Source organism: Hemiscyllium ocellatum, chromosome 26, assembly GCF_020745735.1.
Source record: "Hemiscyllium ocellatum isolate sHemOce1 chromosome 26, sHemOce1.pat.X.cur, whole genome shotgun sequence".
Taxonomy (NCBI): Eukaryota; Metazoa; Chordata; class Chondrichthyes; order Orectolobiformes; family Hemiscylliidae; genus Hemiscyllium; species Hemiscyllium ocellatum.
This window is the reverse complement of record NC_083426.1, coordinates 32,220,457-32,244,217: the sequence shown is the minus strand read 5'-3', so window position 1 is coordinate 32,244,217 and position 23,761 is coordinate 32,220,457. Positions and strand designations below refer to the sequence as shown.

The following is a 23,761-nucleotide window of genomic DNA, read 5'->3' as shown; positions in this document are numbered from 1 at the left end:
ATCCAATGACGACTTAAATGTACTTAAAGTTGGCAAATCTACTACCGTTGCAGGCAAAGCATTCCATACCCTTACTACTCTCTGAGTAGAGAAACTACCTCTAATATCTGTCCTATATCTATCACCCCTCAATTTAAAGCTATGCCCCATCATGCTCGCTGTTACCATTCTTGAAAAAAGGCTCTCCCTGTCCACCTTATCTAACCCTCTGATTATCTTATATGTCTCTATTAAGTCACCTCTCAACCTTCTTCTATCTAATGAAAACAGCCTCAAGTCTCTCTGCCTTTCCTCGTACTTCAACTTTTAGATTTGCTCTCTCCTTGTCCATCACTATTTTAAAACTGATAGAATTATGGTTGCTGGCCCTAAAGTGCTCCCCCACTGACACCTCAGTCACCTGCCCTGCATTATTCCCCTAGAGTAGCACCTTCTCTAGTAGGTACATCCACATAATACTGAATCAGAAAATTTTCTAGTATACACTTAACAAATTCCTCTCCATCTAAATCTTTAACAATATGGCAGTCCCAGTCTATGTTTGGAAAGTTAAAATCCCCTACCATAACCACCCTATTATTCTAACAGATAACTGAGATCTCACAAATTTGTTTTTCAATTTTGTTCTGACTATTTGGGAGTCTATAATACAATCCCAATGTGGTGATCATCTCTTTCTTATTTCTCAGTTCCACACAAATAACTTCCCTGGATGTACTTCTGGGAATATCCTCCCTCAGTACAGCTGTAATGCTATCCCTTAACAAAAACGGCATTCCCCCTCCTCTGTTGCCTTTCTTTCTATCCTTCCTGTAGCATTTATATCCTGGAACATTAATCTGGCCAGTCCTGTCCATCTGTAAGCCATGTTTCTATAATTGCTATGATATCCCAGTCCCATGTTCCTCATCATGCCCTGACTTCATCTGCCTTCCCTGTTAGGCCCCTTGCATTGAAATAAATGCAATTTAACTTATCAGTCCTACCTCATTCTCTGCTTTGTCTCCGTCTGCCCTGACTGTTTGACTCACTTCTGTTCTCAACTGTACCAGTTTCAGATTGATCTCTTCCGTCAATATGTCCCTGGGTCCCACCTCTACCTCAGCTTCTCTAGCAATTCTCCCTGGCAGTATATTAGTCCCCTTCCAATTTAGGTATAATCCGTCCTTCTTGAACAGGTCACTTCTACCCCAAAAGAGATTCCAATGATCCAAAAATGTGAATCCTTCTCCAATATACCAGCTCCTCAGCCATGCGTTCATCTGCTCTATTCTCCTATTCCTGCCCTCACTAGCTCATAGCACCGGGAGTAATCCAGATATTACTACTCTCGAGGACCTCCTTTTTAAATTCCTGTATAACTCTCTATAATCTCCCTTCAGAATCTCAACCTTTTCCCTTCCTATAGACTATGACCTCTTGCTGGCCCCTCTCCCCCATGAGAACATTCTGCACCCTCTCTGAGACATCCTTGATCCTGATGCCAGGGAAGCAACACCATTCTGATTTTTCACTGCTGGCCAAAGAAACATCTGTTTGTACCTCAGCCTAGACAGTCTCCTAACATAATTGATCTCTTGGAACCTAACTTATCCCTCATTGCATTAGAGCCAGTCACAATACCAGAAACTTGGCTGTTCGTGCTATATTCACCCGAGAATCCATCATCGCCCACATTTTCCAAAACAGCATAACTGTTTGAAATAGGGATAGCCACAGAAGACTCCTGCACTAACTGCCTACCTCTCTTACCTTTCCTGGAGTTAACCCATCTATGTGACTGTATCTGTGACTTTCCTCCCTTCTTATGACTGACACCCATCACATCCCCTAGCTCTTGTAAATTCCTCATTGCCTCTAACTGTCTCTCCAATCGATCCATTCGATATGATAGGATTCACAACCAACGGCATTTATTGCAGATATAATTCTCAGTAAACCGTAAACTCTCCCTAAACTCTCACATCCAACAAGAAGAGCATATCACTCAACTAAAGGCCATATTTGCTCCTTCACAAGCTATGGACCCAAAAAATAGCACCATCTTATTCCTCTGCAAAACACTGCCCCAGGTTAAATTAATAGTTATGGCTTATATTTTAAGTTTAATCAAGAGGCATGTCTCAATAAAATATATAATCAAGAAAGAGCCCACTCTACTTACTACTGCAGACTTACTGTAAGGCCACATTTAAAATTTCACTTCTGTTTCTGTGCTGTGAACTCTCCCAAACAGGTTCCTCCAAGATTACTTGTAAATTTCACTGTTAATTTTCCGAGGTGCACTCTGATGTCCAGCAGTACATGAATTTAAATAGCAAAGGCAGTATGTTTCTTTTTCTCTCTCTCTATCCTGCACTGACCTCGCCATGTGCTTCCCTTATCTGTTCCTCTCCCTTTTAAAACTGCTATTGTTTTGACTTTCTTTTCTCTCCAAAGTTCCAAAACAATGCAACAGCATATAGAGCAGTAATTGTTGCTCCTGGAATTAGACGAAATCACCTCCAACACCTAAAGTACCTCAAAAAAGGAGCAGTTGTTACAGCCAGAAATTTTTCCCAGAATCCTTTTTTTTGGGTAGATTTTCAACAGGCTATCTGAGATTGTTGATATGTTTCAATTTCATTCAATTTTAATTCTTTTAAAAGAAGATTGCTTCAAATTTGGATTTATCTGTAAAGTAATAACTTTGAAATAACACTGCTAATCATTTCTAAAAGTTGTCCTTGTTATTTATATTTAATATTCTGCCTTAACTTCACTTGCTGGGAATAGCAGCTTTGTACGACTATGATACAAGTGGTCTTTAGGCCACCTGTGGGTGACCTCACACTTGGACGATGACATTTTCCTGTGATATGGAGGCAACATATTCGGCATTTGATTTGACACCAATGAGGAGCAACCTCCTCCAGCCATAGAGATGAGGGCAGCAGTTGAATCTTTACAACACATGCATCATCATGGAATAGAGAAAATGGATTTAAAGGAGATGAAAGCCTTAGCTCAGGGTCTATAGGCCAATGGTGACCTTCCTTGATTTTGTTGACAGTTAGTGCCTCTGAAGACTCAGGCTGCCATGCAAAGTGGTCAGAGATATCAGTTCCTTTTTGGAGAACTCCCCACTTGAGGAGCAGGTGGTCATTTGTTGGTTCCAGGTTCCAGAGACCACAACCCCCAATTTCTTCATGTCCACAGCTTTCAGGCTTGCAAGGTTGTCAACTACAGTAATGATACAGATAGAGTCATACAGCATGGAAAGAGACCCTTCAGATCAACTCATCCATGCCAACCAGGTTTCCTAAACTAAACTAATCCAATTTACCTGCATTTTGTCATATCCCTCTAGCCTTGCCTATTCATGTACTTGTCCAAATATCTTTTGAATGTTGAAACTGTACCTGTATCTACAACTATCTCTGCTAGTTCATTCCACATATGCACCATAGAGTCATAGAGATGTACGGCATGGAAACGGACCCTTCGGTCCAACCCGTCCACGCTAACCAGATATCCTAACCCAATCTAGTCCCACCTGCCAGCACCCGACCCATATCTCTCCAAATCCTTCCTATTCATATACCCATCCAAATGCCTCTTAAATGTTGCAATTGTACCAGCTTCCACCACTTGGTCTGGCAGCTCATTCCATACCTGCACCACCCTCTGCATGAAAATGTTGCCCCTTAGGTCTCTTTTATATCTTTCCCCTCTCACCCTAAAGCTATGCTCTCTAGTTCTGGACTCCCCAACCCCAGGGAAAAGACTTTGCCTATTTACCCTATCCATGCCCCTCATAATTTTGTAAACCTCTATAAGGTCCAGGATGGGACCATTCGCCACAGCAGATTTGCCGCCTCCAATTAGCCACTGCCCTTTGACCGCTGAGGATGCTTAGTCACCGCCCATTGGCCACTGAAGACGATTCGCCACCTCAAGTAAGTCGTATATTTTGAATATTGGTGGCATAAAAAATTGTCGTTATATTGGTTAAGGAATTGTTTGCGTTGTTTCAGTAACAACTTATTTTCGTTACAGGAGAGGTTTTTTGAAGCTTGTATTTTTGGAATTTTTGGAATAGAAATTTTTAGTATGGAAACAGAAATTATTAGTAAACGTGGAAATAAGAAGTTTTACCACAATGGTTTTATATATATTTTTGATAATACTTGAATCACTCTTGGATAGTTTAAGTTTTGGTGATGTGAGCAAAGGAGCCACCACAAATAAAGCTAAAAAGAGTCGAGATGCAGACTATAGAATTAAAAAAGTTGTTCTTGAATACGGGCGAAAGAGATTGTTTGGAATATCTTAGAGGAATATGATATTATTATTAATGTGAGATTTTACTGCCATTATAAAGATTTTTAAAATATATTTCCTTTTTCTGGTTCAAGTTTGTAACTCATTTTTATATATATGTCAAAATAAACTATATTTATTTTACTTTTTTTTAATCAATATGTACTATGTTGTTGTACAAATAAAGGGGACTGAAAAGTATGAAAGAACAGGCGGGAGGGAAAACAATCAGCAACATTTGTCCTAGCTTAAGCACCTATCCATGTACCTATCCAATTGCCGCTTAAAGGTCACCAATAATTCTGACTCTGCCACGCCCACAGGCAGTGCATTCCATGCCCCCACCACACTCTGGGTAAAGAACCTACTCCTGACATCCCCCCATACCTTCCATCCTTCACCTTAAATTTATGTCCCCTTGTAACACTCTGTTGAATCCGGGGAAAAAGTCTCTGACTGTCTACTCTATCTATTCCCCTAATCATCTTATAAACCTCTATCAAGTCACCCCTCATCCTTCACCGTTCCAACGAGAAAAGGCCTAGCACTCTCAACCTAACCTCGTACGACCTATTCTCCATTCCAGGCAACATCCTGGTAAATCTCCTCTGCACCCTCTCCAAAGCTTCCACATCTTTCCTAAAGTAAGGCAACCAGAACTGCACACAGTACTCCAAATGTGGCCTTACCAAGGTCCTGTACAGCTGCAACATCACCTCACAACTCTTGAATTCAATCCCTCTGCTAATGAACGCTAATACACCATCGGCCTTCTTACAAGCTCTATCCACCTGAGTGGCAACTTTCAAAGATCTATGAACATCGACTCCAAGAACCCTCTGCTCCTCCACCTTACTAAGAACCCTACCGTTAACCCTGTATTCCGCATTCTTATTTGTCCTTTCAAAATGGACAACCTCACATGTGACAGGGTTGAACTCCATCTGCCACTCCTCACCCCAGCTCTGCATCATATCTAAGTCCCTTTGCAGCCGACAACAGTCCTCCTCACTATCCACAATTCCACCAATCTTCGTATCGTCTGCAAATTTACTGACCCACCCTTTGACTCCCCCTTCCAACTCATTAATAAAAATAAACAGCAGAGGTCCCAGAACTGATCCCTGCGGAACTCCACTTGTAACTTGGCTCCAGGCTGAATATTTACCATCTACCACCACTCTCTGACTTCGACCGGTTAGCCAGTTCACTATCCAACTGGCCAAACTTCCCACTATCCCATGCCTCCTGACTTTCCGCATAAGCTACCATGGGGAACATTATCAAATGCCTTAATAAAATCCATGTACACTACATCCACTGCTCTACCCTCATCCACATGCTTGGTCACCTCCTCAAAGAATTCAATAAGACTTGTAAGGCAAGACCTACCCCTCACAAATCCTATCCGTCAGTACCCTTTCCATTAGTTTGCCTACCACTAAGGTAAGACTAACTGGCCTGTAATTCCCAGGGTTATCCCTATTCCCTTTTTTGAACAGGGGCACAACATTCGCCACTCTCCAGTCCCCTGGTACCACCCCCATTGACAGTGAAGATGAAAAGATCATTGCCAAAGGTTCTGCAATTTCCTCTCTTGCTTCCCACATAATCCTACGGTATATCACGTCAGGCCCGGGGGACTTGTCTATCCTCAAGTTTTTCAAAATGCCCAACACATCTTCCTTCGTAACAAGTATCTCCTCTAGCTTACCAGTCCGTTTCATACTCTCCTCTTCAACAATACGGTCCCTCTTGTTTGTAAATACTGAAGAAAAGTACTCATTCAATAACTCTCCTATCTCTTCCGACTCAATACAATGTCTCCCATTACTGTCCTTGATCAGACCTACCCTCGTTCTCGTCATTCTCATGTTTCTCACATACGCATAAAAGGCCTTGGGGTTGTCCTTGATCCTACCCACCAAAGATTTTTCATGCCCTCTCTTAGCTCTCCTAATCCCTTTCTTCAGCTCCCTCCTGGCTATCCTGTATCCCTCCAACGCTCTGTCTGAACCTTGTTTCCTCAACCTTATGTAAGCCTCCTTCTTCCTCCTTACAAGACATTCAACCTCCCTCATCAACCAAGTTCCCTCACATGACCATCTCTTTCCTGCCTGACAGGTACATGCATATCAAGGACACGTTGTATCTGTTCCTTGAAAAAGTTCCACATTTCAACGACATCTTTCCCTGACAGCCTATGCTCCCAACTTATGCTCCTCAGATCCTGTCTTGCAGCATCATATTTACCCTTCCCCCAATTGTAAAACCTGCCCTGTTGCACACACCTATCTCTCTCCATAACCAAGGTGAAAGTCACAGAATTGTGGTCACCATCACCAAAATGCTCACCCACTAACAAGCCCATTACTTGTCCCAGTTCGTTACCAAGTACCAAATCCAATATAGCCTCCCCTCTGGTCGCATAACCTACATACTGAGTTAGAAAAGCTTCCTGGACACTCTGGACAAACACCACCCCATCCAATCTATTGATCTAAAGAGCTTCCAATCAATATTTGGGAAGTTGAAATTGCCCATGACTACTATCCTGTGACTTCTGCACCTTTCCAAAATCTGTTTCCCAATCTGTTTCTCCACATCTCTGCTGCTACTGGGGGGCCTATAGTAAACACCCAACAAGGTGACTGCTCCTTTCCTATTTCTGACTTCAGCCCATACTACCTCCAAAGGCAGATCTCCCTCGAACTGCCTTTCTGCAGCCGTTATACCATTTCTAATTAGCAACGCCACCCCCCTCCATTTTTTACCACCCCCCCACCCCCCCCAATCTTACTGAAACATCTGTAACCAGGAACCTCCAACAACCATTCATGTTCTTCTTCTATCCACGTTTCCGTGATGGCCACAACATCGTAGTCCCAAGTACCGATCCACGCCTTAAGTTCACCCACCTTATTTCTGATACTCCTTGTGTTGAAGTATGCACACTTGAGCCCACCTCTGTGTCTGCAAGTATTCCCTGTCAGTGCTACCTTCTCCACAGCCTCCCTACATTCTTGGTCATCCTGCAAAAAAACTAACCTACTTGCTGGACTACAAGTCCGGATCCCATCCCCCTGCCAAATTAGTTAAACCCCCCCGAAGAGTGCTAGCAAACCTACCTCCCAGGATAATGGTGCCCTTCTGGTTCAGGTGCAACCCGTCCTGCTTGTACAGGTCCCACCTTCCCCAGAATGCAGTCCAATTGTACAAATACCTGAAGCCCTCCCTCCTACACCATCTTTGCAGCCACGTGTTCAACTGCATTCTCTCCCTATTCCTTGCCTCACTGTCACGTGGCACCGGCAACAACCCAGAGATGACGACACTGCTTTTAGCTTCCAGCCAAACTCCCCGAGCTCCTGAATGACCTCCCCACCCCTCTTCCTACCTATGTCATGGTGCCAATGTGCACCACGACTTCTGACTGTACACCCTCCCCCTTAAGGATTCTGAAGACATGGTTCGAGATGTCTCAGACCCTGGCACCTGGGAGGCAACAAACCATCCGAGAGTCTCGCCCATGTCCACAGAACCGCCTGTCTGTCCCTCTAACTATAGAGTCTCCTATAACTAGCGCTCTCCTCCTCTCCCCCTTTCCCTTCCGAGCCTCAGAGCCGGACCTCGTGCAGCTTACCCCTGCTAGGCCGTCCCCCCAACAGTATCCAAAGCGGTATGCTTATTGTTGAAGGGAATGACCACAGAGGATCCCTGCACTGTCTGCTTCCTCCCCTTCCCACCTCTAACTGTTACCCAGCTACCTCTGTTCTCTGGCGTAACTATGTCCCTGTAGCTTCTATCTATCACCCTCTCAGCCTCTTAAATAATCCTCAGTTCATCCAACTCCAGCTCCAGTTCCCTAACGCGGTCTGTGAGGAGCTGGAGCTGGCTGCACTTCCTGCAGGTGAAGTCGGCAGGAGCATCGGTGGTTACTCCTACCTCAAACATCCTGCAGGAGGAACATTCCACTGCCTGCGCTGCCATAACTCTACACTTAGTCTCCAAAACAAGAACACGAAGTTCAGCCGACAGAGTCCTTTTTTTAAGTTAGAGGAGGAGGGAGGGTGGGAGACACTACACATGTAGTGTCTCGAGTTCCTTCTCCACTCAAACTTCTTACCTTCCCAGAAGCCTCTGTTGACGACTTCCGGGTTCCTGCTCCTAGTTGAAAAAAGACACAGACTGCGAAAAGAAAAACGTTAATTTAAACTGGTCTCTGCTTACCTTCCACTCCCCTCTCTGTGTGCCCCTGTAGCACTGAGCATACTTCCGGTGGCAAATAGTCTCCAAAGGTAAAACAACCCCAGTGGAGAAACGCTGGTGGCGAACCGGCAGTGGCTAATCATCGGTAGCGAATCTGCCGTGGGGAATCGTCACCAACCCATAAGGTCACCCCTTAGCCTTCGACACTACAGGAAAACAGCCCCAGCATGTTTAGCCTCTCCCTATAGCTCAAATCCTCCAACCCTGACAACATCCTTGGAAATCTTTTCTGAACCCTTTCAAGTTTCACAACATCTTTCCGATAGGAAGGAGACCAGAATTGCACGCAATATTCCAACAGTGGCTTAACCAATGTCCTGTACAGCCGCAACGTGCCCTCCCAACTCCTTATTTCATTACTCTGACCAATAAAGGAAAGCTTACCAAACGCCTTCTTCACTATCCTATCTACCTGTGACTCCACTTTCAAGGAGCTTTGAGCCTGTGCTCCAAGGTCTCTTTGTTCAGCAACACTGCCTAGGACCTTACCATTAAGTGTATAAGTCCTGCTAAGATTTGCTTTCCCAAAATGCAGCACCTCGCATTTATCTGAATTAAACTCCATCTGCCACTTCTCAGCCCACTGGCCCATCTGGTCCAGATCCTGTTGGAATCTGAGGTAACCTTCTTCGCTGTCCACTACACCTGCAATTTTGGTGTCATCTGCAAACTTACTAACTGTACCTCTTATGCTCATATCCAAATCATTTATGTAAATGAGAGAAAGTAGAGGACCCAGCACCGATCCTTGTGGCACTCCACTGGTCACAAGCCTCCAGTCTGAAAAACAACCCTCCACCACCACCCTCTGTCTTTTACCTTTGAGCCAGTTCTGTATCCAAATAGCTAGTTCTCCCTGTATTCCGTGAGATCTAACCTTGCTAATCAGTCTCCCATAGGGAACCTTGTCGAACGCCTTACTGAAGTCCATATAGATCACATCTACCGCTCTGCGCTCATCAATCTTCTTTGTTACTTCTTCAAAAAACTCAGTCAAGTTTGTGAGACATGATTTTCCATGCACAAAGCCATGTTGACTAACCCTAATGAGTCCTTGCCTTTCCAAATACATGTACATCCTGTCCCTCAGGATTCCCTCCAACAACTTGCCCACCACTGCAGTCAGGCTCACTGGTCTATAGTTCCCTGGCTTGTCCTTACCACCCTTCTTAAATTGTGGCACCACGTTTGCCAACCCCCATACCCCTTGTGTGAGAAAGTTGCCCCTCAGCTGCCTTTTAAATCTTCCCCTTTCTCACCTTAAATCTATGCACTCTAGTTGTGAACTCCCATACCATAGAGAAAAGATGTTTGCAATTAACCTGATCTATGCCCCTCATGATTTTATAGATTTCTATAAGGTCAACTGTCAATCTCCTATGCATCCTGAGAAGAAGTCCCAGCTTATCAAGCCTCTGTTTACTATGCAATCCCTCCAGTCTCAGTTACATCCTTGTAAATATATTCTGCGCACTTTTCAATTTAATCACACCCTTCCTGTGGAAGGGTGACCAGAACTGTATGCAGTATAGTGGCCTTGCCAATGCCCTGTACAGCTGCAACATGATGCCTAACTCCTATACTCAATGCTCTGATCAATGAAGGCAAGTCTACCACCTGGAGATAATAAGGACTACAGATGCTGGAAGTCAGTCGATAAAATGTGGAACTGGAGAAGCACAGTAGGTCAGACAGCATTAGAGAAGCAGGAAAGTCGACATTTCAATCAGAACCCTTCATCTGCTTTCTTTACCATGCTTGCCACAGGTTGCTGGGTTTATATAGCAATGAAGCCATCATCATGTTAGCCTGTGATTTTTGTTAAGTAAGAGGGTTTTCATAACTTAGGGTGAAGTTCCTCTGTGAACATTGCATGAGCCCAATGCAAGATATTCAGGAAGCTACTATGTCCTTTAGCAGTTTTGAATATCACGGCTGTTCTTTCCACTAAAGTATTTTCAGCAGTTGGATTTTGAGATACACATTTGTGGGATGTTGGGGGTGGGTGGGTGGGAAAAGAGGAGGAGGGGCCTGCCTGCTCGAGAAAATCAGGCATGGCTTCATCCTGTCGCCCTTCACTTGAAAAGCAAAGCTTTGCAGTTTTCCATCATGACTCCTGTGCAGGAATTACTTCCATGTACGTAACCACCACTACCCCTCAACCCTCCACCACTAAACCTGCTCCCCTCCAACATTCCCAGGTAACCACCACATTCACAGTTCCACCCCTCATTAAAACTACTCATTCCAATCACTGGAATAAAACTGACCAGTATTAATGGGGTCCAATAATGTGTAGTTCACATAGTCTCATTCTTTCTTTCAAATGAATAGTGTTAAAGGAACATTAGCGATATAAAAAGCACTCAAGTGAGTCCTTTTATACAATTAAGGCATTGTTCTTGTAAACTTTCTATTGGTTCTACAAGTGGCTTTATCACAGCGCAAGTTGCTCATTTCCATGGCAAGAGATGCCCCAGCAAACATCCTTTTAGATTTGGTGTCCATGGGGGTCCTAACAAGGACTGTATACCTGCAACTCAGAGGGGCACTCGGTCATTAGGGCAGCAGACAAGTGTGCACAGCTCTGTTGGGGTCAGGGGGAGATGGGAGAAACAGAAGGAAAAGTGAGAAGAGACCCCCCACTGCCATCAACATTTTTCTATCCCCCTCATAGTCCACCTGCAAGTCCCTGTTTTTTGAGAATGCTTTAAGTCCATGCCAGTTGGCATTGTGCACGTTAGCAGCTAGAGCATGCAGACCATTGGTAAGTATGTGCATGCATTAAGTGATCTGCTGCAGCTCATTCTCCCTAAGGTAGGCCACTCTATCAATGGAGACAGTCATAACTACATATACCTGAGATATCAAGGCTATCATGTCACAGCTGGACTGCTGCATTTTCTGTGAAAGAGTGTACACTGTCTCAAGTTATTCGAATAGAATCTAACACATTTCCTGCAGCTGCTATCTGAGCATCTGAGCTTCACCCTTTATATCCAGTTGAGCTGAGCTTAAAGAGTGCTGCACCTTCTGTAATGGCTCTCTCAATTGCTGTCCTCAACTCCAGGGTAGGCTTCCTCTTACGTGGAATGTGTTGCTCACTGTGTCTGTCTCAGAGGTTGGAATTGCTGTGAATCTTTGAACAGCAGGAATCATGTGGCATGGAACTTCAGAGTGTTACTCTTCATCCAAGGACTCCTGAGGTTCATCCCTTAGCTCTTCTTTCAGATCTAGCAATGCAGCTGGGAGGTGAACAACATACAGTACTGTTGACTGTATGTGACATTGGGCTCTACATTAGCATAGGGCAGATCATTACACTTCATGCTTAGGATACATTGATTCACCGCGAGAGCAAATGAGAATGTGATATCTAATATTCAGGGCCAACCTTATCCCTCTGTCGTTAGTGGCCTGTAATTCTGGCAGCTTACAAGTATACTCCTCTATCACAGTCCAACACACATTCTTGGTGTTGTGGTTCCTCTCTTCCCCTTCAGTGACAAAAGCAGAGAGTTAGGATTCAGATAGATGAGAATGGTTAAGGGCTGGGCTGACCATGAGCCATGTGGTGAATGTGATTGTTGTTTGTTGAGTTGGAGATTGAAGGAGGAAGCTGGAGAGAAGAGAACATGTGTGACAGCAAGATGCTTTGCTCAGAGGAATGTAGTGTGGGGAAAGGAAACATAGCTGAGAGTGTGATGGCTACCTGCTGACAATTGCAGGACACTCTGTATCATTGACAGTAAACAATTTCCAGCACTTGGTCTATGTCCTAGGTACCATTCTTTAGCTGCTCACAATCACCTCCTTCTGACATCCATAGGGAATATATTTCTCTCATTGATTCCTCCATTCAGTCAGTGAATTAAGGTCTATGCCTCCTATCCATTATTTAAATCTTTAGATTGTATATCATTCATAACACCTCAGATAATAAAGTACCTCATGCCCATATATAGCAAGATCTAGGCAGCATCCAGGCTTGGGCTGAAAAATGATAAGTTATATTTGTGCTGTGCAAGTACCAGGCAATGATTGTCTCAAACATGAGTCAGTCTACCCACGTCCCTTGACCTTCAATGGCATTATTGTCACTGAATCTTCCCACTATCAACCCATCTTGAGGGTTACCATTGACCAGAAACTGAACTGAGCCAACCTTCTTAAGAGTGAGGAAACAGGAGCAGGTCAGAGGCTAAAACTCCAACAGGAAGTAACTCACCTCCTGACTCCAACAAAGCCCGTCCAATGTCCATCAGTCACAAGACTGAAGTCTGATGGAATCCTCTTTTGTCTGGATGGGTTCCCTTCCAACACAACACAAGATGACCACCACCATCCAGGATAAAGATGTCTATTTGATTGGCACCCCATCTAACAACTTCACCATTCACTCCCTCTATCTTTGGCACACAGGAGCAGCATCAAGGAGCCGCTCAGCAACAATTTACTAACGTTCTTTAGGTAGCACGTTTCAAACTCATCAACTCTGTAACCTAGAAGGACAAGGGCTGCTAATACATGCAAACACCACACCACCTACAACTTTGTTCCAAACCACACATCATTTTGGAATTATATTGCCATTCTTTTTGTGTCCCTGAGGTAAAATCCTGGAATTCACACTCCAACAGGACAATGGGTGTATTTCCATCAAGTAAACAAATGGTTCAAGAGGGCAGATTTCCCCCAAGCTAAGGGCAATTAAAGATGGACAATAAATGCCTATCCAGCCAGTGACACTCCCCACCTCCACCACATCTCATGAAAAAAATAAAAGAAAAAACCCTGCTCTCACTATTAGGTCTGCTAGAATTCCCTTGAATAAAGATCCTTCATGGTTTGGTCAGCTGCATCAACACACCTATCCTCTCAGGTCAGCCTGGGAACCTAGAGGCTGGATAAAATTACTTATCCCTGCACACACAAATTAATTAATCAGTATTCTGATTTCACACTAGTAACACTGATTGGGCAGAAGCTAAATTCCCAAGAATTTTCTCCTAACTGTCATATTACATTGTAAATAATTATTGCTCTTGATATTCCAATGGATGTCAGGTCCCCTACACTAGGCACAAATGCAAGTCACAAGCCCACCTACATCAGAATCATATACAATGGCATGGAATTCCAGGACCTGGCATTCAAAGGGGAACTCTTTAAAACTTGCCATCCTCTTAATGCTGGTGGACAAGCTTTTGAATACTCCAGATCCAATCAGGATGGAGGACGTGGGCACAGCTGTGGCAGGCAGGCAATCATGAGATTGCCTCTGTTCCTCACAGAAGCAAATAAAAAGGCCTGCAGCTTGTGGGATCATCAGGGATTAGCATTTCTTCACCGACACGAGATCAAAATCCTGGACCCTCTCTTCCAAGAGCATTGTGGGTGTGCCTACATCACAGTTTAAACGAGGCAATTTACCATCATGTTCTCAAGGAAGTTAGGAAAGGACAATATATGCTGGTGATGTCCACATGTCTTATGAAATAACTTTAGCTGAAGTACATAGAACATGGAACATTATAGCATAGTTCAGGTCCTTCAGCCCTCGACGTTGCACCGACCTGTGAAATTAATCTGATGCCCATCAAACCTACACCATTCCATTATTATCCAATATGTCCAATGCCCATTTAAATGCCTTTAACATCAGCGAGTCTACTACAGTTGCATGCCCTTACTGCCCCCGACTAAAGAATCTACCCCAATATCTGCCCTAAATCTATCTCTCCTCGATGTAAAGCCATGTCTCCTCATATTAACCTTCAACATCTGTCCACCTTATCCAATCCTCTGATTATCTTATACGTCTCGATTAAGTCACCTCTCAACCTTCTTCTCTCCAACGAAAACAGCCTCAGTTTTCTCATCCTTTACTCAGAAGACCTTCCTTCCATACCAGGCAACATCCTAGTAAGTCTCCTCTGAACCCTTTCCGAAGCTTCCCCATCCTTCCTATAATGCAGTGATCAGAACAGCACACAATAATTCAGGTGCGGCCGCACCAGTGTCTTGTACAGTTGAAGCATGACCTCATGGCTCCGATTCGCAATCTCCCTACCAATAAATACCAACACACCATATGCCTTCTTATCAATCCTATCAACCTGGGTGTCAACTTTCAGGGCATAATTGTGGTATTTCATCCCCACAATCCCTGGGGAATGGAATCTGCTGTTTCAATATCTAGACGGCCTGCGTTATCACAAAGTCATTAATGGGGGATGAGAGGGGCACTCTAGTAGCTATAGCTGTTGCAAAATAGCCACTACAGTGGGGCATTTATTTGACCAATTGGCTGCCCAATTGAAGTTGAAAGCCAACTTGATTCATTGTCCATTACCAGGAAAATCCTCAAGAGACAGGTTCATCCTGACACTTCTCCACCATTTGGCAAGCTCTTCCTCCTCTGTCTCCAACTCCATGGCAAATTTCAGCCCTATGTCTGTGTTTGTTTTTGTTAAACCTTGCTCTAATCATACAACATTTGAAAATAACTCGTGTTTCCAAGGCCCTTCAGTGGAGAGACTGTCAATTAAAGGTTATTCCCACCACTAAAATAGACTAATTTCATATGAATGTATTAAACAATCACAAGCTAATATTTGTATATTAAAGTGTTAAGGCCCATATCACTTCAACCGTTAAAAAAATGGTTTTACCTTGGGTTTCAAGACTTTCACATAGTTCAGTTTTGGCTTCTCCATTGGGTCGGAGATTTCCTTTCTGGGTAAACTTGTTGGACATTGCGGCCGCTGTCACTACAGCTTTTAGGCTGCGCTTGCGTCTCTGCACATTCTGTTCTGGGTGGAACAGGATGACATAAACCTTGGGCATATACAGCATGCCAAGCGACACAGAAGCACTCAGATTTATGGAAATTGTCAGAGTGGTAGTTTGAATATACATCTGGAAAATAGAATGAACAAAAATATACATTTTTCAGTAAACACTCTCCAATTGTATAAATGTATATTTTGCCTTGAGTTTGATGGCAGCAATTAATAAATCTGTTTGGGCCATACATGCATATTTAACTAATCCTATATTGTACATTTCAAAAATACTTAATTGGCCCTAAAACACTTTTGCGTATCCTAACGCTGTGAGGTGCTATATGGATGCAAGCCATTCTTTTATGAAATCAATTATCTCTCCACCCTTCAGGCTCACTGCCTGTATTCCTGATGAAGGGCTTTTGCCTGAAACGTCGATTTTACTGCTCCTGAACTGCTGTGCTTTTCCAGCACCGCTCTAATCTAGAATCTAGTTTCCAGCATCTGCAGTGCTTGTTTTTACCCATTTTGCTATAATATAATTGCTTCAGGTAATTTCCAATCTCATGTGAATCTAAAACAGCCTTGACCCTCCCTATGATGTTTGTGAGTGGCACGGTGGCTCAGTGGTTAACACTGCTGCCTCACAGCACCAGGGACCCTGGTTTGATTCCAGCTTTGGGAGATTGTGTGGAGTTTGCACATCCACCCAGTGTCTGTGGGGATTTCCTCTGGGTGAAAAATGAGGTCTGCAGATGCTGGAGATCACAGCTGAAAATGTGTTGCTGGTTAAAGCACAGCAGGTTAGGCAGCATCCAAGGAATGGGAAATTCGATGTTTCGGGCATAAGCCCTTCATCAGGAATGAGGAGAGGGTGCCAGGCAGGCTAAGATAAAAGGCAGGGAGGAGGGACTTGGGGGAGGGGCGATGGAGATGCGATAGGTGGAAGGAGGTCAAGGTGAGGGTGATAGGCCGGAGTGGGGTGGGGGCGGAGAGGTCAGGAAGAAGATTGCAGGATGGGAGGGCGGTGCTGAGTTGAGGGAACCGACTGAGACAAGGTGGGGGGAGGGGAAATGAGGAAACTGCAAGGTGGGGGGAGGGGAAATGAGGAAACTGGAGAAATCGGAGTTCATTCCTTCTGGTTGGAGGGTTCCTAGGCGGAAGATGAGGCGCTCCTCCTCCAGCCGTCGTGTTGTTATGTTCTGCCGGTGGAGGAGTCCAAGGACCTGCATGTCCTCGGTGGAGTGGGAGGGAGAGTTAAAGTGTTGAGCCACGGGGTGGTTGGGTTGGTTGGTCCGGGCGTCCCAGAGGTGTTCTCTGAAGCGTTCCGCAAGTAAGCGGCCCGTCTCCCCAATATAGAGGAGGCCACATCGGGTGCAGTGGATGAACTTGTGGCGGATATGGAAGGATCCCTTGGGGCCTTGGAGGGAAGTGAGGGAGGAGGTGTGGGCGCAAGTTTTACATTTCCTGCGGTTGCAGGGGAAGGTGCCGGGAGTGGAGGTGTAAACCTGACGAGGGTCCACTGGGTGCTCTGGTTTCCTCTGGGTGCTCTGGTTTCTTCCCACAATGCAAAGATGTGCATCTCAAGTGGATTGGCCATGCTAAATTGCACACAGTATTCAGGGATGTGTGGGATAGATGTATAAGTAAGGGGTAAATGTACGGGAATGGGTTTGGGTGGGATACTCTTTGCAGGGGCGGTATGGACTTGTTGGGCCAAAGGGTTGTTTCTCCACAGTAGGGATTCTAATTCTGATTATGTCAATCAATGTGCTACAAAGTATTCAGGGTGGTTTTACCTTGTATAGTATTTCAGTATTTTATTTTGCTTTACAAAATAAATTTGTGAAGAACTTATAAAGTCCACTTCAATTAAGGCTGGCAGTTTCAACTACCAGAAATTGTAAACCTGAATCTGTGATCACATGCCTATGAATAGCACATCATTAGGAGCAGACTATCGAGTGGATCTTACACTTATTTAGTTCATTTACTCTTGGATCAGCTTGCACTAAGACATAGCCAAGAGAAAGATAGCATTGAATTGTTTTGTTCATTGAAACAAATAGCTGTCATTTTAATTGCATTGCTACAATGAATTGGCACATTACATTAAAGGGATGTGTCAATATAGATGCAGTCAGATATGGAAGGGGATACTTTGGAATATGTGGCATACATCCATTCCAATGAGAAAGCAAAATTCCATGGCTTAGATCCTCAGTCTATGGTTAACTAGAATGGTTAAGGATATTAACAAACTTAAATAAAAATCATACCACAGTGCAAAGACATGTGGCAGTCAGAAGATTATTCAGCAAATAAAGAATAGCAAAAATGACTAAAGAGAAACAGTTTTTGTTTTCAGAATACTAGAGAAAGCTAGCTAAATTTTCTATAAATTTAAACAGGATTATGGAAAATCCAAACAGATTCTACAATTACACTAAGATAAAAGGGTAACTAGGAAGAAATAGGGCCCCGTAAAGATCATCGAGTAAAAAATGAGGTCTGCAGATGCTGGAGATCACAGCTGCAAATGTGTTGCTGGTCAAAGCACAGCAGGCCAGGCAGCATCTCAGGAATAGAGAATTCGACGTTTCGAGCATAAGCCCTTATGCTCGAAACGTCGAATTCTCTATTCCTGAGATGCTGCCTGGCCTGCTGTGCTTTGACCAGCAACACATTTGCACCCGTAAAGATCAGCAAGGTCACCTATGTGGGAGATGGAAGTTACTTTACTTGACAAAGGGGAGATGCTGTGAAAACTTGTGATTTCAAATAAACCTGTTGGACTATAACCTGGCGTTATGTGATGCCTGACTATACAAGAAAGGTGGTAAGGAAAAGCCAGGGAACTGTAAACCTGTGAGCCTGACATTGGTGGTGGGCAAGTTGTTGGAGTGAATCCTGAGCGATAGGATTTACATGTATTTGGGAAGGCAAGGACTGATTAGGGGTAGTCAATGTGGCTTTTTTTCATGGGAAATTGTGTCTCACTAACTTGATTGAGATTTTTGAAGAAGAAACAAAGAGGATTGATGAGGGCAGAGTGGTGGATGTGACTTATATGGACTTCAGTAAGGCATTCAACACTTTTTCTCATGGTAGACTGCTTAGCAAGATTAGATTACATGGAATACAAGGAGAACTAGCCATTTGGATAGAGAACTGGCTTGAGGATGAAAGGGAGAGGTTGGATTTTTTTCAGACTGGAGGCCTATGACCAGTAGGATGTCACAAGGATCTGTAGCGAGTTTACTGGTTTCCGTCATTTATGTAAATAATTTGGATGCAAACATAGGAGTTATAGTTAGTCAGTTTACAGGTGACAGCAAAATTTGAGGTGGAGCTGATAGTGAAGAAGGTTATCTCAGAGTACAACAGGACTTTGACCAGATGGGCCAAGGAGTAGTAGATGGAGATTAATTTAGATAAATGTGAGATACTACATTTTGGAAAGGCAAATCAAGGCAGGAGTTATAATAGTAAGGTCCAGGGTGGGGGGCTGCAGGTTCATTGTTCCTTGTAAGTGGTAGATCAGATAGTGAAGAAGGCATTTGGTATGGTTGCCTTCATTGGTCAGAGCATTGAGTACAGGAGTTGGGAAGCTGTGTTCTACTTCTAGAATATTTCATTCAATTCTGGTCTCCCTGCTATCGGAAGAATGTTGTGTAACTTGAAAGGGTTTGGAAATTATTTGTAAGGATGTTGCCAGGATTATAGAGTTTGAGCTACAGAGAGAGGCAGAATAGGCTGGGGACATTTTCCCTGGAGCATTGGAGGCTGAGGGGTGACCTTGTAGAGGTTTATAAAACCATGAGAGGCATGGATAGGGTAAATAGACAAGTTCTTTTCCCTGGGGTAGGGGAGTCCAAAACTAGAGTGTGTGGGTTTTAAGGTGGGAGAGGACAGATTTAAAAGGGACCTAAGGGGCAACTTTTTCCACATGGAGGATGGTGCATGTATGGAAGGAGCTGCCAGAGGAAGTGGTGGAGACTGGTACAATTCCAACATTTAAAATCTTCCAGATGGGTATATGAATAGGAATGATTTGGAAGGATATGGACCAAGTGCTGGCAAATGGGACTAGATTTATTTAGGATATCTGGTTGGCATTGACAAGTGGACTGAAGGGTCTGTTTCCATGCTGTACATCTCTATAACTCATTGCCTCTAAGCATGCATTGGTCTCATAGGAAGTGCATCTACGGAATTAACAAAATAATGATAGGACAGGTGAATTGCACAGCTATTTTACATCAGTCTTTACTATAGAGCATGAAAGTTACATCTCAGAAGTAGTGAGAAATAGAAAAACGGAAGAGAGAGAGAAAAACTCAGTAACACCAGCTCTCAAATAATATCATATTATGAAGTTTAATTATACTTTCTATGTTTCAACTTTAACTTCTTTAACTCCAGTTTAATTAATTTGCACCTAATGACATTTTTCCAGCAGATTTTCAACTCCTGTTTCCCTGGTTTTGAGTGAAATTCCCATCTAAGTGTCTAGCCACCCAGTTTAATTTTTCCAATAGCAGTGCCTTTAATTTTATCTAAATTGTCTCATCCTGCTCTATCAATGGATTAACATCAAAGATCGGCATTGCAGCATTAAATGTTACAAACGCAAACAGTTTCTGTTTGTTTTTAAACAAATTTCTAAAGCGACAGTAGATTTTCCTCCATTTTAACTTTTCTGTTTGCCTGTAGGGATCTATCCCCACCTCCAAGTCCTAATTTTAGTGAAGGGGGATGAATCAGTTCCCCTGTTTTTAACCTTTGTAGATGCAACTTCTTTTAGTATGCTGCTCTTTCACACTTAAAAAGATAATGTTAGTTAAAATCAAGGACCAAATACAAGGTTTCCTCGAAAGAGGATCATTTTTTACTTCTTAACACTTACAAAAAAAGTAAAGTATAATATCAAACACACACATGAAAACACTGGTGTAAAGATTATGAAGGAGAGAGCATCAAATACATTCAGGAATCAACAGTTTAAAATGTCTTTCAAGCTTTTAAACTGAGACCATGGTTTTTGGAAATTTACAGAAAGTGTTAAATTAAAAAGATTATACAGATCTCAGTGACATTTTTCAGTAATTTTGATGACAGTAATTTTAGTGCAGACTGAATCTTATTTATTAATGGTTTTAAGAACTGGCATAGCCTATTCAGGTGGCCATTGTGCTAACATATACTAAAAACCAGATGATGATAATTGAAGTTTATAGATTATAGAATCCCTGCAGTGTGGAACAGGCCACACCAACCCTCCAAAGGGAACTCCACTGCGACCTACCCCCTCAACTTATCCCTGCAATGCCAGGTTTCCTATGGAAAACTCACCTAGCCTGCATGTCCCTGGACACTATGGGCAATTTAGTGTGGTCAAACCATTTAACATGTGATAGTCTTTTTTTTTAAACAGTCATAACACCATTGAACAATTTCTCACAGCATTATTTCTAAGAGAGAGCTTGGAAATTATTTGTAAGGATGTTGCCAGGATTGGAGAGTTTGAGCTACAGGGAGAGGCAAGTGATTGGCAACATGTTGGAAAGCACTTCTCCCTTGTTTGTCCTCCTATCTTTGGGAAGGTTTACCTCAATGTAGTCCCTCAGAACTTATAGCAGGAACTCCAGGTAAGACTAAGAGATCTGCAGATCAGTGTTTTTAGATCCCCTCTCAATTCAAATTGTTGCTACAGAAATTCAAGTGTTGATTAGTCATTTATTTTAAAATCCAACCTTTGACAGAATTTTTTCTGTACCTCACATACTGTCCCAAAATTATCCATTTACTTGGAGGTGGGATACAAAATGGTTTTGCTTTTGCAAAGAGCAGTTGGTGTTTGCGCTATTCAGGGAAACAGATTCCAAATTTGAAAATGGTTCCATCATTGTGCCAGAGACTAAGCTGATAATATTTAATCCTCAAGGCTTGTGCAACAATTTCACCCTAACGCCAAAACAAAGGCAAATTATAAATTGCTTCTATGTTTTTCTATTCAAAACTTATACCATAGAGCGATAAAACACAGAAGGAATTACCCATCGCTCTGCAACTGCCCCATCCATATCCCATTCTCTTGTCACAACCCTACATTTGATCCCAATTTTCTCTTCCATTCCCTTTTCAAAGTTACTACTGAATACCTTCCACTGTCTTTTGATGCAGTGCTTTACCGAAATTTGGCATTTTATTCATCCATCAGGCTTTTGTGGAAATTATCCGTCCCTGGACAACATACAATGTTTTTTATGTAAACATTAAAGATATATTTGGATTTACCTGAATTGATCGAAGACATATCTACAGGACTTCATTTCACATGTACACATCTCAGTGATTTATGCTGGTCACATTTTTTACAATACTCTGTTGGCTTGATACACAGAAAATATGTAGCTGCAGTTTTTTGCATGGAATATCTAATTGATTTGCTGCTACAGAATGTGATCATCTGTTTACAGGTCATGAGCACTTCACCATCAACAGATACACTGTCAGTTACAGTTTTAAAAACTGATTCTTTTCATAACTGTTTGGAGCATACTGCATAAGTGTTCAGCAAAACCTTATTTACTGTAACAATGGGCTAAATTTTACCACACATCACCAAAGTGACAGTTTAATGGAGGCTCTCACTCTCTGAATTCTAGCAAGATTTCTCACATAGGTCTCTGCTGCTCATTAAGAATACATTGTGCTTCCATGATGCCTCTCTGGAACTATTTTGTACTTGCCAGTGCTGAAACGTGTGGCATTCACAAAATGGGCATTATATTTAAACATCCACTCTGCACTTCATCAAGTCTGACAGCCTCGTCTGAAATGGCTATCCAGGTCAGTGGGGTGTTCAATCTCTGAAGGAACACGTAGCAATGCCACAATAAAGTGAATGATCCTCTCCACGTTCCAAGGTAAATGCAACCATCTTCCCTTTGGTGCCTCACTCTGACTATCAGTGCCATTGCACCCATCTCCCATGGAAGCTTATGGTCTACCAATCTTAATATTACAAAAAGCATCTTCCCACAGTGGCTCTTACCCACTTCACCTCTATAAACTGGTAACCTTCCTGCCCTCTCTGCTTACTGTTTATTCACTCAAAGCACCTCACCATTGACAAAAGACACGCTCTGACTGTCATTTCTGGCAACATGATATACTGCTTGGTTGTCTGCCTGGACAAAAGGCAAGACAGAGGTGCTGTGAACATCCAGGTAAGTGCAAAATGAATAGACACTAATAAGGTAAGTTAACTGCCCTGAGATGCACTCACTATGCCCCACTGCAGGAGGTGGGGGCCCATTCCTGTCTGCAGCAGCAACGTAATGAGGTGTCGGTGAGCTCCAAAGTGTATTAAAAGTGAATTCCAAATGTGCCCTGATGATATGGTAAGGCCGCTGCATGGCTGATTCCAAATTCCATGGATTGAGGGTGCTGGTGGTCCCTGTAATGAAGTATGCTCTGAGGTCTTGGGGAATTCTAACCAAGGTGGATATCTTGTGAAGAGGCTGGTGAGTTAAACACACCAAATACCCCCTCAAATTGTGCTTTTGAGAATTGTCACCATCCAGTTTTCTACACTGTAGGAGCAAATTACTGCAGATACTACAATTTGTACTGAAAACCAAAAAACACTGGAAATCACAGTAGGTCAGGCAGCATCTGTGGAAAGGAACAATATCTCATCTTCAGACTAGGCACTTTATAACCTTCTGGACTTAATAGTGAGTTTGACACTTTCAAATTGTGAGTGTTCTTCCATTTGTTTTCCCTTTCTTTTAGCTTTATTTGTTGCATTCCTCTCTCCTCTCCCCTCTCCAGTGAGATTGTCCGTCCTTTCCAATTTGGTAGATGGACACAACATTGTTCTGTCATTCTTACATTCCAATCTTTTAATCTGCACTATCAACATCCTTTCACTCCCAGCCCTCCATATCTCCACACTTCACATCAACTCTGATGAGGAGACATCTGGACTCATAATGTTAGTTTGCTCTCTGTCCATGGATGCTGCCTGACCTGCTATGATGCCCAGCATTTGTTGCTTTCAGTACTTTTCAGTACTATGATGCCTGGGAAAACGGGAAATTGCATTCAAATGAGTCGAGATTAGATATCAATAAGATGTTAATGAATCTAAGTCATTGTGTTGCTTAAATCTTGAGTGAAAAACCAGACCCTTTTCATTCTTGATGTCAAAGAATTTACATTTTCAGATCTCACCACATTTTACCAATTGATTTGTCATTGTACACATTGTTCAAGACAGACTCCATGAAATACATCATTGAAATAACTACATTTGGAACACAACAATGGTAATGCTCATTAGTCTTGCTCTTCAAAACAGAGCATTTATTAATCATAACAATGATTTAGGA

General features: G+C 42.9%; 1 protein-coding gene across 1 annotated transcript in view; it reads right to left on the bottom strand.

Moving 5' to 3' along the window:
- LOC132828198 (metabotropic glutamate receptor 4-like) overlaps positions 1 to 23,761 on the bottom strand; it is a 1,188,807-nt gene that overhangs the window by 54,277 nt on the left and 1,110,769 nt on the right. Inside the window, exon 9 of the mRNA XM_060845139.1 lies at positions 15,246 to 15,492. Coding sequence (XP_060701122.1) covers positions 15,246 to 15,492 — 247 coding nt within the window. The remainder of the gene's footprint in view (positions 1 to 15,245; positions 15,493 to 23,761) is intronic.